This window comes from Setaria italica, chromosome III (assembly GCF_000263155.2).
Source record: "Setaria italica strain Yugu1 chromosome III, Setaria_italica_v2.0, whole genome shotgun sequence".
NCBI lineage: Eukaryota > Viridiplantae > Streptophyta > Magnoliopsida > Poales > Poaceae > Setaria > Setaria italica.
Genome location: NC_028452.1, coordinates 15,914,380 through 15,930,399, shown reverse-complemented (window position 1 = coordinate 15,930,399; position 16,020 = coordinate 15,914,380). Strand labels below are relative to the sequence as shown.

The 16,020-nt window shown below is 48.8% G+C and overlaps 1 protein-coding gene across 1 annotated transcript; it reads right to left on the bottom strand.

Annotated features, from left to right (window-relative positions):
• Positions 1-165: 165 nt before the first annotated feature.
• Positions 166-2,872, bottom strand: LOC101778898 (CBL-interacting protein kinase 28-like). The gene is given in 4 exon segments (XM_014804889.2): positions 166-951; positions 954-1,465; positions 1,467-2,068; positions 2,509-2,872. Coding segments are annotated over 3 exon segments (1,350 nt in total). The 5' UTR covers positions 1,820-2,068; positions 2,509-2,872; the 3' UTR covers positions 166-466.
• Positions 2,873-16,020: the final 13,148 nt, after the last annotated feature.

Below are 16,020 nucleotides of genomic sequence, written 5' to 3'. Positions count from 1 at the left end.
TCAGTACGGCTTCCTTTTTGCTAATTTGCTGTACTACAAGCATGGATGGAGTAATGAGCGGTGAGCGACTAGAGATGCTTATGGGCTAAAGTTAGAATTAGTTTGAGGGTCTTCCCGCTCATAATAAGTTAATGGCTGGCATCAATGAAAATACCAAACAGAGTCTTACAAAAATGAAAAGCATCAACCATATTATTACCCTGTTTAACCATTTTTTCTCACAGTATTCATATTTGAAAAGACAACACTTCTGTACATGCAGGATTTACAATGTTAAACAAAAAAAGGGTAACCGTAGGGCCTGCATTTCCACTAACAGTGCAAATCTATGCAAGTTTTTACAGTTAAATACCAATCTAGAAAAACATATTAATATGTCAAGATGCAGTAGCAAACTTGGCGGATCGCCTTTTCTTAGGATCATGATGGCGATGGTGAGAAAGGCATTTGCAATTGCAACTCTGTACTACTGATGTATTACTGGTGTAGTGGAAATGGCGGCAGTGGTGGGCAGTTGCAGCTGCTGCTGCCCTGCATGTCTAAGAATACATGACTGCTGCTGATCACCTTGCCATGTCCACACAATATCCTTGAGTGATGGCCTAATGCCATCTTTCATCAGCTTCTGGTACTCCAATGTGTCACCATTAGTCTTCTTCAACCCAACCAATACAAAAGAAGGAGCAATCTCAAATATCTCCGCATCCAGCTCAAGAATACCGTTTCTTCCTTCCTTGGTTGTGGCCAATTTCAACACTCCATCTTTCTTTGTAACTTTGAGCTTCAAACGCCTGGCCAGTTCCTTCAGCTTCCCAAAGACAGCTCCTGCTGACTGCTCGGAAGTAAACCGTGCTTCCCTTTGGCTGTATTTTTCATCAAACATACAGGAAAGATCAAATCCTGTGGAGAGGGAAATGATGTTGAATGCATTCAAGTTCGTCAGCCTCAATGATCCTTGATTTCTCTCAGAACGCCATCAGTCAAGCCAGAGGTGGTAGCTTCTGTACAAATCTTGTTGACTATTTCAGTTTTCAGCACTGCCAACCCAACGGGCTTCCGGTACCAAGCACTTCTCTTTATCATTGAGATGGGCATTCTAGTATTAGGATCTGGATCAAGGATTCCATAAAGGAGCTCCTTCAGTGCCGCAGAAAAATAATGAGGGCATCTGTACTCAGCTTTTGAAATTTTCTTATACATCTCTATGAGATTTCTATCATGGAAAGGGAGATAACTAGCCACAAGCACAAACAGAATCACACCACAAGACCAGACATCTGCCTTTGCGCCACTGTAGCCTTTCCTGCTGAGCACTTCAGGAGCAACATAAGCCGGAGTACCGCATGCTGTGTGGAGCATTCCATCTTGTCTCTTTGACTCAGCTAAGGCACTTAAACCAAAATCACAGACCTTGAGGGTTTCATTCTCATCCAGTAGCAGGTTCTCAGGCTTCAAGTCACAATGAGTCCACAGCACTAATCAACTGTTGAAAATACTTCCTTGCAGCCTCCTCGGTAAGCTTTCCCTTTTCTATTTTTTTGAAAAGCTCACCGCCTTTAGCATACTCAAGAACAAAATAAATCCTGTTCTTTGTAGCCATTACCTCAAAGAGCTGCAGAATGTTTGGATGTCTAACCAATCTCATTATCGAGATCTCCCTCTTTATCTGATCCATGAGACCAGTCTTCATAATCTTGTCCTTATGGATCATTTTTATGGCAACGGTCTGACCCGTAGCAAGATTGACCTTCACAAAGGTCCCTTGTCCTAACAATCTCCCAATTTCATATCGTTCCATTAGAACACTCCTCTCTTTCATTATGTAAGCACGTGAACAAACCTTACAGCCTCTAAAATTTGCTGGTGACACTGAGAGAAAGACTAACCACCGTCACCAAGCCACGGTCAAATATGACACGAGCCCCACACCCTCATCAAAGCTCAACAAAATTGATTCAGCTGAAAAGGGAGTGGTCTTGTTGATTTTAGATGGCAGCTTCTTGCAATACAACATCATGATTCTGCATTCCTAGGTGAACTGCTTGAACTGTCACGAGCAAAATGGTATCTGAAAATCAGCACATCGGTTCACAGCTCATGGATAAGGCAAATGGAGCATACAAATGGTACAGAACAGACAAGGAAATAAAATCCAGCTGACAAGGGAAGAATTCCACTTAAGATACCAGAGTACATAGGTTTTCCCCCATTCATTTTCAAGGATGTTGTTTGCGTCATATTAATATTTGAGGAAGTAGCAAGGAATACTGTATTGCATATATATAATATAACATGACCAATCCCGGAGCAATAGTGGCTGCAGATCCTACAAGTAGCGCGAAATTAAACTGACCCTGAGGTCACCAACGATTCGAAAATGCTTTGCTTTGCGAGGAGATTAAACCAACAGTTTGTCCGAGCCTAATAGAAGTCCTAATCCGCATCAGGTCCAATCTTACGGGGGCACAGCATCACAATCCACAGGCCAATGAAAAACGCATTTCGCACCTGATGAGGAGTCGCAGCTGAACGAAGAGGGGGGCAGAGGCGCCATGGCAGTCGAAGGCAACCTCGTGCCCTACACATTTCGCCGCGGCGGCAAGGGGCGGAGGCCGGCTCGCTCGCTTCGCCCGTCAGTTGTACCCGTCGCCGGCAGCAATCCACAGCCCACAAGAAGCGGCGGCAGGGCCGCGGGGAGCGCGGCGATCTGGGGACGGTGGGCAGATGGCCTTTTCCGCGGCGGGTCCCTCCAGTTTTAGGGAAATTTTCTGGGGATCCGCGCGAGCGCAGCAGAGGGATGATGGTCCTGGCCGAGGTGCTCGTGCTCCATGCAGGGAGTTGGAGAGCATGCTCGGCGCCCTGGCGTCGTCGCGTGGGAGATAGATATTTCGTCGTCGCGTGGGAGATTTTTTTTTTCTAGAAAAGTTAGTGGGAGATATTTCGTCCCACCCACCGAGAGCAACCAGCGATGCCTCCTAAATCAAAGCCGTAAAATCAAATGGATTCTCTCTAATTTTTTTATTTTCAAGGTCACAAAAATATTTTCAACTCTCTAGCAATAGTTCTTATGGATAGAGGGCTTCTCGTAAACCCTCCTAGGAATGGAGGATGGAGCAGGGAATTTGGAAATCTTCCTAGAATGAGGAGCCAAATAGAAGGTCTGATAGAGTGTGTTTTTTGACTTGCCCCCTAAAATTGGAGTAGGTCGGTATTCAAAGGATTTGCTGGAGTTGCTATGAGAGCTCTCGGGTGATCGGGTCCATCGGCCCCACGGGCCCAATGATAATGTCCAGGCCAGTGCTCTTCTATTTCTTTAAAAGGTTTGTTATTAGAATACTATTCCTACTTGACCCTGAAGATTATGGTGCAAGAAACATTCTTTGTTGGGAAGTAAGGGCGCATAAATAGCCATATCTTATATTGTTACATGCCTACCGGAAGATGGTTAAGCAATTGAACTATAAAGCCCAGCAAAATCCAGGTTCATATTTCTGTTCCAAAGTCATCGAGGCCCAATTGATGATGACACGTTCAACATTTTCAACGGATAAAAAATGTTGACCAATATTTTTCGAAAAAGTTGAACCTATATTTTTCAAAAAATGTTGAGAAACATTTTTCCAAAAATGTTGAACCTTAACATTTCTCAAAAAATCTCGAAAAAGTTGAACCAACATTTTTTTAAAAAAATTGGTCCAACATTTTTTTAAAAAAAATTGTTTCAACATTTTTTCCGCAACCTTCTTCTCCGGCTCCCGCGGCCGGCGAGCCCACGCGTGGGGGCTGGCGAGGCGGCCGCGGCGGGGCCGACAGTGGCGGCGAGCCTCGCGCAGGGGAAGAGAGAGGAGTGGAGGTTAGGATTTTGGTTTGATACAGATCCGACGGATGTTATTCGTCGCACGAATCTTAAATATAAATATTAGAAGGTAACTTCAAAAAATCTTCCGGAAGTTAGATAGTGTTGACGCCAGATTTTGACACGTGTAAAATCGGCGTCAGGAAAGGAAGAAATCAGGAGATGTGGCAAGACACAGAGGTCACAATTGGAAATCGGCCGATTGATACTACAGTCGAGGATCGGCCGATTGACCTTTGAGGGTGGAACTCCGCCTCGCCCAACCCCCGAGTCCTGGGGTCGGATGCGTCCGACCTTCCGAGGGTGGAACTCCGCCTCGCCCGACCCCGAGTCCTAGGGTCGGATGCGCCCGACCCTCCGAGGGTGGAACTCCGCCTCGCCCGACCCCGAGGGTCGCACTCGGCTGTCCTTTGTTGATGGAGTTGGTAGAAATCGGCCGGTTAAGAGGCCGGAGCAATTGGGCCGGTATGGGCTTAAAGTGGACTATGAAGATAAAGAGGGAGTCAGCCCATGAGAGCATGATGATCGACTCCAGTACGAATCGTACTTGTAAATATTTGTTTTCGTTTAAAATTAGAGATAGACTTCTAGTCGGTTAAGAAATCGTTTGTAACAGGCTATAAATAGCCACCTTCATAGATCTGTAATCGACAACCAAAGCAATACAACAAACTATTTCCTCGCACTTACTTTCGAGCAGGCGACTTCGCAAATACTTTTCTTCTTTCTCACGAGTTCGTACGGGTTGGCGGGGCTGCATCAACTTGATCTCCGGCCGATTTTGTAAGTTCCATTTATCGAGTAATATCTAAGCTTTAACTTCGGGCGCATCTCTGTCGTTTCGTTTAGATTTATTCACTAGTTATCGATATTTACTACAATCCTAGGTTTTGCCTGTTGTTCTAGTTTTATCACCAGTTATTCAGCCAGGAATTGCAACTTTCGGCTTTCTTGTTTTCTGCATAGCCGATTTAGATATATTCCTAGTGTTGTTACTGTAGCGTTGTTTAGATTACTCTAGCAGTTTTCTTTACTAACACTGCCCGGTAATCGGTTGCATTATAGCCGATTTCTTTATTACGGCAAATCGGCCGATTCGCTGATAAGCTATCTCGAGATCGGAACCTTAGCCGATCACAACCTCTGGGATCTGACACGTTTCTTTCCTTGCCAATCAACAGGTCAGATTGGCTGGCACGCCGCGCGAACCGCACCAGGGCGATCATCCGAACAGGAGTTAAGCAGATTCTCCCGGGTCGTGTGTCCGACGCTGGGGATTCGATCAGCCGATTTCTAGCGCCAACACACTTTTGGCACGCCTGGTGGGACAAATACAACCACCACTATGTCGAAAGCTGTCGAAGTCTCGGAAGACAACGTCATCGAGGTGACGGAAGCAGACCTCAGGGACGACCAGAAGGAAGAATTGGAAAAGCAGATGGCGTACTACCGGAAGACGTGTCTGCAATCCTTCAGTCTCACCAGAAGCGGGGAAACTGTCAGAAAGACTCCGTTTCCAACTCCCCGCCAAATCACAATCGCCAAGGACTCGGGCAAGATGTCCGAGATGGTTCAACAATCTGTCTATCAAGCTTTCATTGATCAATCCCCGGTTATTTCTAATACGGTATACAATGCCGTCATCAGCTCCTTGGCCAACGGCGTATCCCAAGGGTATCAGGAGCCGGCGTATGCCCCACCTATTACGGCCCTGACCAGGAGTCATTCAAATATACCCTACTCGGCCCCTCAGCCGATCCAGGCTCCAATTGGAGGTCCCGGCACCTCCTCATCATCAATCCCTCTGGGGCCTAACAGCGCGCCATATTTCCATCCGCAATCCATTCAGTTATCCTCCGTGCAGTTGCCTCCTTCGAATTCAATGCCTTGGGGGGCACCATCGGCGTCGGCCGTCCAAGATCAATCGGCCAGCTATGGAAGTGCTCCAATCCAGGCACCTTTCCAATCGGCTGCGCGGCCGATGATGCCGCAATATCAGCCTATCGTGCCGGAGATGAGCAGGGGTGCACAAGCAACGGAAGCACTTCGGGGTGTTGCGCCGATCGTGCTATATGACGAAGTGGCCGGTTCACTCAGACAGCCGATCCCGACTACGCAGCCGGCCACGTCACATCAAGCGCCACACGTTCTCGCCCACCACCCGGTCATCCCACCGCTGGTCTACCAACACGTGCCGGTTCCCCAGCCGATAGTCCATCAACAACAACCAGACTGGACGGCACGCATAGCGGAGGTGATTCAAGAGCAATTCGGTTTAAAACCGAAGATGCAAACCTACACATACAAGACACCATACCCATCTACTTATGACTTACTGCCGTTTCCCCATCGGTACAAAGTTCCCGATTTCACCAAGTTTTCGGGGCTGGATGACACCTCAACTGTAGAGCACGTGAACAGATTCATCATCCAATGCGGAGAGGTAGCGGCGCAAGATGCTCTACGAGTACGCCTTTTCTCGTCATCCCTGTCCGGGTCGGCCTTCCAATGGTTCGCTACACTGCCACCCAACTCAATAATTACATGGGCTGACTTGGAGAGGCAGTTTCACAAGTATTTCTATGCGGGGGTACATGAGATGAAGCTTTCTGATTTAACCAGCCTCAGACAGAGAAGTGATGAACCGGTATCCTCGTATGTGCAGAGGATCAGGGAGATCAGGAACAAATGCTACTCCCTAGCCCTGACTGATGCACAATTGGCCGACATAGCCTTCCAGGGTCTCCTGCCTCATATCAAAGAGAAATATGCTTCGCAGGAGTTTGAGAGCTTGAGACAAATCGTGCATCGATTGTCTGGTCAGGAAGTACACCCCTTTGATCCGCAAAGGAACTTCCAAAAGAAGGTGGCGTACTTAGAGAAGGCTGAATCCGACGAAGAAATAGAGATCGGCCTGGCGGAATGGGTTAAAGGAAAAAAGCCAATATCGTGTCCGTTCGGGAAAAAGGAGCCGGAAGCATTCGGTTTCGACACATCAAAGGCCGATAAAATTTTCGATCTTCTCCTCCAGGAAGGACAGATCAAGCTTTCACCATACCATACGATCCCGTTAGCCGAGCAACTGAAGAAGATGAAATATTGCAAGTGGCACAACGCCACCTCCCACAATACAAACGAATGCAAAATCTTCCGACAGCAGATACAATCGGCCATCGAACAAGGCAGGCTCAAAATTGAAGTCCCAACAAAGTCGGCCAAGCCGATGAAGATTGACCAGTACCCCTTCCCCACCAACATGGTTGACACGGGGAAGAATTCGCTCCAGACCAAGGTGTTGACATCTGAATCGGCTAAGAAAAGCGGCGCCGTAGACCCCAGAAATCAAGCGGCACCCGAAGACGTCAAGGGGAAACGACGGATGGAGGATGAAGATAACGGATCGGGAGAACCACACAGGCCCGTCACTTCCCAATTTCTGCTCAACAAATATCAACAGCAACAAGAACGCTCAAGATCCCGGGAAGAGGCGATGCGGCGACATGAAGATCACTGGCGATGCCCATTCTTCATCCACTGCTGGGAAAGCAACCTTAGGTTGCCGTCGGCCGATAATTGCCCTGAGTGCAACATCCCGTATCATAACAATCGGCCATTCAGGAGGTCTCGCTCCAGAGATGGAAGGCCAGAGCCGATCAGCAGGAACTGGCGCGAACAAGAAGACCGGCGCCCTCCAGTGCTATTCGGCTGGGGGGCAGAAGTGACCGATATGACCGGTCGGAAGACAGACGTGAGCGAAACGATAGGCCGGGGGGCAGATTCGATCGGCGCAGCCAGCCAGAAAACAAGGTCAGCGTTCACGATCGGCTAGAAGAAATGGCCGATGCTCGGGTATCAGACGAGAACCCCTTAGGACGCGAACCAGAATGGGAACGTGCCAGGCCACCGACTAAACCCGTGAACCCCAGGTGGTGCCTTGACGGATTGACTAAGTCTCAAAAACGAAGAATCCAACGTCTCCGCTAGTGGGAACAACAAGAAGAAGAGCAACAACATACGATGGACGAGAAAAACGGCAGGCCCCAGGTCTGGCGCCCCAAAAGAAACGACAGGGGGGACGACGAATCGGCAGCCGACATTAGCATGGTTTTCATACTGCCGATGGAATTCATGACTCCTGCCGATCGACAGAACATGTCGGCAATAGAAGAGCAGATGACACAATTGGCTTTAGAGCCAATGATAGCCACATTCGAGAAACCCGAAGATGACAAACGACAACACCTAAAGGCATTGTTCCTCAAGGGGCATGTCAACGGCCGACCCATCACCAGATTACTAGTAGACGGAGGAGCTGCTGTTAACATCATGCCATACACCATGTTCCGGAAGCTAGGGAAGAGTGATGACGACCTGACTAGGACAGACATGATGCTCAAGGACTTCGAAGGCAACATGTCTCCCGCCCGCGGCGCACTCTGCGTCGATCTCACCATCGGCAGTAAGACCCTTCCTACTACTTTCTTTATTATTAATGGCAAAGGGTCCTACAACATGCTACTCGGCCGAGACTGGATACATGCAAATTGCTGCATCCCGTCTACGATGCACCAATGCCTCGTACAGTGGGTCGGCGACAACATCGAAGTGGTCACCGCCGATTCCGCATACAGCGTCGCGGCAGCCGATACGCAGCAATGGAGCTGCGAGAATGTCAAATGCATATCCAGGAGGATATGGGACACTGATTTCCTGAAGGTGTCCGATTTTGGTCTACAGCCGATCCGAGCAGTCGGCTCCGGAGATTCAGATTAAATGGATCAGTCCGACCGGGAAGATGGAAAGCTAGGGCACGGGTTCACGTCGGCCGATTCATTAGACATGATAGATTTAGGCGACAGCACCAAGCCAAGGCCGACGTACATTAGTGTAAATTTGGATCCGGAATACAAATGTAAATTGACAGATTTATTACGAGAGTTTAAAGATTGCTTTGCTTGGGAATACCATGAGATGCCCGGATTAGATCGATCTATTGTTGAACATCGACTACCCATAAAGCCGGGATATCGATCATATCAGCAACCCACACGGCGGTGTAATCCTAAAATCCTACCCGATATAAAGGCCGAAATAACGAGGCTAATTGAAGCAAAATTTATTCGGCAATGCCGCTATGCCGAATGGATGTCCAACATTGTACCCGTATACAAGAAGAACGGAAAGCTCCGTGTATGCATCGATGGACGGATACCCAATGCCGACGGCCGATGTGCTAATAGACGCCGCCGCGGGACACAAAGTTATTAGTTTCATGGATGGAAACGCTGGATATAATCAGATACTAATGGCCGAAGAGGACATATCCAAAACAGCCTTCAGATGCCCGTGCTAATGACTTTCGGTTTATTCGAGTGGGTGGTAATGACTTTCGGTTTGAAGAACGCCGGTGCTACGTATCAGCAAGCCATGAATTACATATTTCACAAACTTATTGGCATCCTGGTGGAAATTTACATCGACGATGTCGTAGTCAAATCAAAGGGACACCAGGAACATCTAACTGATTTGCGGCAGGTACTGGAATGCACGAGGAAACATGGGCTGAAGATGAACCCGAACAAGTGTGCTTTCGGTGTATCCGCCGGACAATTCTTGGGATTCATGGTTCACGAACGTGGGATAGAAATCAACTGGAAGACCATAGCAGCCATCAACAAAACCGTGGCCCCGCAGAATAAGACTGAGTTGCAGTCCCTAATCGGCAAGGTCAATTTTATCAGAAGATTCATATCTAATCTATCCGGGCGTATCCAAGCCTTCACACCATTGTTAAAGTTAAAACCCGACCAAGAGTTCGTATGGGGAGAAGAGCAACGCAAGGCACTAGAAGATATCAAGCAGTACTTGGTCTCGCCACCAGTGTTGGTCCCACCTCAAACTGGTAAGCCATTCAAACTGTATTTATCAGCCGATGAACGAGCTATCGGGTCGGCTCTGGTCCAGGAGTTTGAGGGAAAGGAACGGGTAATATATTATGTTAGCAGAAGACTTCTGGACACCGAAACAAGGTATCCCCCAGTAGAGCGGCTATGCCTATGCCTTCACTTCTCATGCATCAAACTCAGGCACTATTTGTTATCGGCAGAGTGTGTAGTCGTATGCAAAGACGACGTGGTAAAATACATGCTGTCGTTGCCGATCTTGAAAGGACGAATCGGAAAATGGATCTTGGCTTTATCTGAATTCAATCTACGATATGAATCGGCAAAGGCCGTCAAAGGTCAGGTTATGGCCGATTTCGTTGCCCAGCACTGCGGACCAGAGACCACCATCGTGGAACCAGTGTCGTGGACCTTATATTTTGATGGTTCGTCATGTGGGGCCGGATCAGGAATCGGCATCGTTCTCATATCGTCTCGGGGGGCAAGCTATGATTTCTCTCTGCCGATAGAAGCATCCGCCACTAACAACCAAGCAGAGTACCAAGCCGTGTTAAAGGGATTACAATTGTTGAGGGAGATTAAGGCCGATGCCGTCGAGATTTTTAGGGATTCCATGCTTATCGTGGACCAATTGACAGGAAGGTTCGAATGCAAGGACGACGTATTAAGGATTTATTACAAGGATTGCCTTCAACTTCTGAAAGAATTCATGTCCATGGTTATTGAGCACATCCCTAGGAATCACAACGAGGATGCCAACAGGCTTGCCCAACACGTCTCCGGATATCGGCCAATTCAGGGTGCTATGGCTCTAGAGCACGCGACCGACGACTGGCGGAAAGAGATCGCCGATTACCTGAAAGATCCGTCTAAGAAAGTGGATCGACGGGTACGATTTCAGGCCACAAAATATGTGTTACTAGAAGATGACTTGTTCTACCGGACGATTGATGGCGTTCTACTCAAATGCCTAGGAACAGAGGAGGCGAAGACTCTGATGGGAGAAATCCACGAAGGAGTGTGTGGAGCCCACCAATCGGCACATAAGATGAAATGGATGATTAGGAATAATGGGTACTACTGGCCGACAATCCTCGAAGACTGCTTCAAATATTATAAAGGATGCCAGGATTGTCAGAAATACGGGAATGTACAACGTGCGCCCGCATCGGCTATGAATCCTATTATCAAACTGTGGCCTTCAGAGGTTGGGGAATAGACCTCATCGGACAAGTCTATCCTCCGTCAAGCAAAGGACATAAATTCATTCTAGTAGCCACAGATTATTTCACCAAATGGGTGGAGGCGATTCCGTTAAAGGCCGTAACATCGGCTGCCATGGTTGATTTCGTAAGGGACCATATCGTCTACCGTTTCGGCATCCCCCAGACTATCACAACCGATCAAGGAACGATGTTTACATCGGGAGAATTCGAAGAGTTCACGGCCGATATGGGAATCAAACTGCTAAACTCCTCTCCGTACTATGCCCAAGCTAATGGTCAGGCCGAATCTTCCAATAAAGGGATAATTAAGTTAATCAAGAGGAAGATAGAAGAACAGCCCAAAAAGTGGCATTTATGTCTGACCGAAGCTCTATGGACATACAGGATGGCGTGCCATGGGGCCACCAAGATGTCTCCTTATCAGTTGGTGTATGGTCACGAGGCAGTACTGCCGTGGGAATTGAGGACAGGATCGAGACGCACGTTGCTCCAGGATCAGCTGATGGCCGATGATTACTCCTCACTCATGAAAAGAGAACTTGATGATTTAGCAGGCCAACGATTGAGAGCTTTGATCAGTATCGAGGAAAACAAGAAGAAAGTGGCCAGATGGTATGACAAGAAGGTCAAAGTCAAGCAGTTCTCTCCGGGGGACCTGGTATGGAAGTTAGTGCTGCCGATTGGGTCAAAGGATCCTAAATTCGGTAAGTGGTCTCCCACGTGGGAAGGGCCATATAAAATCGGCCGATGTGCCCCGGGAAATGCTTACATTTTGGAAATGATCGAAGGAGAAGAGTTTACTAGGGCTTTGAACGGGAGATACTTGAAAAGGTACTACCCTAGTATATGGGTCGGAGCATAAGGATTGACCGCAGAATATGATAAACAAACACACAGCCGATACAAAAGCAAATCGCCTAAAGAGAAAATATAATCGTCCAAATCGGCCGATTTATCATTCGGTACGGACGATGGGTAACACGGCCGACGCAGTACAAGTCACCCTTAGAACAAAAAATAATCAACCATGCTTTTTCTTGAGTTCTCTCTCAACCCGGCCTAGTTCTATCAAAAGACGGATGCTTCGTTCTTCTATGTCTTTCATCGCGGCCTCCGCTTCAACTTGACGAGGAAGAGGATGACTCCGGTCCATTGCCGGGCGCGATGTCCCTACCGCGGCATCTCCAAGGACAACCGAACAAGGAAGCGGGTGGCTCCTGTCAACTTGAGGGCGCCTGTAGTCGCTACCGTCGATGAAGTCCCAGATCCGTTGGACGTCGGCGGGGATGTGATCCTTAAGTTCTTCACGGTGAGCCCTAATTAGGTCTTTGTCTTCTTGCGACAATGGTTCGTCAGAATACACGAGCCCGATGGCTCGTTCGAGTTCAGGACTAAGGCGCCGTGGTTGGAAAATAAGACAACACACAACCGCCTAAGATGAGGTGTTTTAGAAGAATCAAACCATGACGGAGGCAGATCTCTTACCTGGTCGACAGAGGAAAAAGAAGAAGACGAAGAAGACATGACCGCAGAACACGCCGACGGAAACAAGTCAGGGAAAGAGAGAACCAAGTCAAACAGGTGCTTTCAAGAGCGAAACCAAGGCTTGTATTTATAAGTGGATAAGGCGTGGATGTTTGGTAAGACGCGTCCCGTCGGAAGTAAAAAAAGGTAATAAATAAGAGGGTGCCGCGAAGGACGGTCAAAAGAAGCATTAATGTCCTTACAAAATGACCAGTACTTTTACAGATCGCCCAGAAGGGCGTTGATGGCCGCAATCGCTCGACGTCGGATCTGATCGGCCGAATCTAGAACCCGTTGGTCATCCTCTGCCGACCCCGGGACTTCTGACATGTGGCGGAGGAGTCTAAGGGCTTCATGGGCCAGATGCTGCCTCTCCCGCTTTAGATCAGTGATGACGGAGGGGAGCTCCTGAAGCCTCTTCTCTTCAATGGCTATTTCCTGGGTTACTTGCTCCATCTCCTTGGCGAGTTCTGCTCTCCGGCATTTGAGGCGGTCTATCGTGCCGACGAGGCTAGGGCAGGAGTCCTCGAGGAAGTGAATTCGTTGATGTACCTCCTGAGCCTGATGCTTGTACGAATCTTCTTCTTCACGAGTCTTGGTCAGTTTGGCACGATCGGCCATGTGACGCAGAGCCCTCAAGACCGGGATCCGCATTGACTCAATGTAAGCGGCCGGCACCAAGGCTTCTTCTGCTTCCTCTGGGACTTGCCCGCTGACGTCACCAAAGAGCTGCCGAATCGGCGAAGCATCCTCCACTAATCGGCCGATGTCCTCTTGAAGAAGGGATCATATGTTCTCGAGCTTGGCGCGGACATCGTCAGGGACAGAGCTCAAAGTAACCTAATGGGAAGCGACTTCCTCGTCATCAGAAAGTACGACCGCAAACGAGAAGAGGCTGTTATTAGGGGTGTCTTGTTCCTGTAAAATGGTAGATGAAAAGAGAACAAGTCAGCCGATGGTGGTAACAAATCGGCCAATAAAGGTTGGGAGATCTCTTACTTCTTTAAAACGGATTTTTTCCATCTGCATTTGTGAGACCGTCACCCTCGACTCTGGGACTAGCACCATTGGTTCGTCGGAAGAAGAAAACTCAACGACAATCAGCGCTCTGCTCGGCCCGGCTTCTTGGAGGGTGACCAATGGTTGATCGAGCAGCGTGCTTAGCGTACCGGTAACCTGCGTCGAAATTAGTAAGAGCATCATCCAAACATTAGAAGATTGGGTTGAAGGATCGTGTACCTCAACAGGAGAGGGCGCTGGCATTTCGGTAGCTGCTTGGGTCGCCGCCGATTGCTGAGGATTTACAAAGGCAGTCTGTGCAGCCTAATATAAGAAGAGTCAGTATGGAAATAGCAATCGGGAAAATCGGACAGTGAGCTTACCTGTATGGCCTCCACCAATAATGACGCGGCGGCTGCTCCGGCTTCTGTGGCAACTTGAACATCGACCTCTTCAGTAATCGGAAGGGTCGACACGGCCGAGGTTTCTGCCGATGCGAGTATGGGTGGGTCAGCCAATTCTGTACGAGCACGCACTCGGTGACTGGTCTTCTTGACAACTTTCTTCTGTGCCTGTTTCGCTCGGCCGACGATGTCGTCTACAGAAGGAGCATGATAGCCGATGAGGGGAATGCTGTGTACGGATAGCGATCCTCTATCGGCCGACCACTCCAGCTGCGTTTTGGGGGAGCGCGGCTTTCAGACTGAATCAACAACAAGAGTCAGTATATATGCGTAAAAATGAGGAGAGATGAAAATCGGCTAGGAAAAAGAGAGGTACCTCGGCGTTCGGGTCAATATTGGCTGGATCCAGGAGATTGCAGTATACTGCTGCAGAGGCACAGAACAGGTACTGTTTTCATTCGGTCCACCATAGCTTGAACTGTTGAACGGCGAAAGGGGCTACTATCCAACCGGTCAGATCTATGGTGCTGGAGTCTGGGATCCGATCACGCAGCTGGTTATAGTCAAGACCCTTGGTGAGTTCATCTCTGAACTTTGCTCGGCCAACGAAGTATGCGTAAATCGGCAATTGACCTAGGCCGAATTGCCGTGCTGCGACGGAAGGGTTGTAGAACTCATAAGTAGGGGCATCTTTCCCCGAGAAAAAGTTTGCCGGTAAGATCCCCGGTTTGATTAATTCATCTGTGAGGTTTTCATCGAATCGGCCAGTGGTTGAGTCAAAACAAGAAGGGAGTTCAAAGATTGGATCCTCCCTCTAATAAGGGAACCAGCTGGTTGCATCTTCGCTGAAGCCGTTATAAAAGCACCTGAAGTATTCGGCCACCTTGGTAGCAGAATATGAGCAACCAGAAAAGGCCGATGCTGCTTCGCCGAAGGACGTACATCGGCGTCGGACGGTGGGATTTTCTGCCGATTTGATATTGGGGAATGTCATGTGCTCCACTCGCTGCTGGGAGATCTTGCTTATGTACAGATTAAGCCACAGGTTGATGAACCACCAGGGTCCACCGGGGTTTCCAATCGGCTCCCCTTGGGATAGTTTGACGCCGATTTGGTGCAGCATGTGATAGGCTGCTCCCAGTAGGTGCTTTCCAAGGGGAATAGAGGCCCCTGTCGATAGTGCCTCGACCAGAGCCTGCGTGTTGGTGGATGGACCGGCTGCTCTCCCACAGAAAAAATATTTCTCTAGCCACATCATTAGGAAGGCCGTATGCTCTCTGTTCTCGACTGTTCCGGCCCTTCTTTTGCATCTGATGAATCCCTTCCATCCGCCGATTCCCTTTGTGTCCAGCCGATGAGATGTCTTGGCCAAAAGGCGAAAAGGGGTATCTGGAGAGGAGATGTCAAGGCCGGTCAACATGACTGCATCGGCCAGGGTGGGAGTCATAGCTCCGTGTCCGAAGAGGAATGCATTGAGAGCGTCGGACCAGAAATAGGAGGCTCTATCACTAATGGCTCGTTTCTTTCCATTTGGGATAAAGATAGATCGATGCACTGGCCGATTTTGTGCTCATCCCATTGGACTCTCTTGGAGGCGGCTATCCGTTGGTACCATTCTCTCCAACCGGGGGTTTCATTCGGCCATGACCTGAAGGTACCTGACCAGTGATCTAGGTCCATGGTTGATTGCTTAAAAGGGATCCTATGGGTTTCCAAATTGATTAGGTCGGTTGGATCCGGGTTTCCCATGGGACCGAGGCAGATAAGGCCGTGAGTTTCTGTGAGGCGAATGGTAATCTGATGCCTAACCGCCTAAGAATGTAAAAAGGGGGTACGGAAGTAAGAATAGATCTAAAGTAAATGCATTATTGTTAAGGAAAGTTTCGGTAATGACCTCCGGGATGAAGCTCATCGTAGTTGGCGGGATCGCCGGTAGAGCTGCAGATGCTGAAGCCACTGATGGGACTTCGGTTGAAGCCCCGACTCCCGCTGATGGAGCTCATTCTCCCATCGATGAAGCCGCCGCCGTTGCCACTGGAACTTCTGCCGGTGGAGCCATCTCCGGGGCTTCGGGTGTTGGTGAGGTGCCTGAAGATGCCGCCATTGGA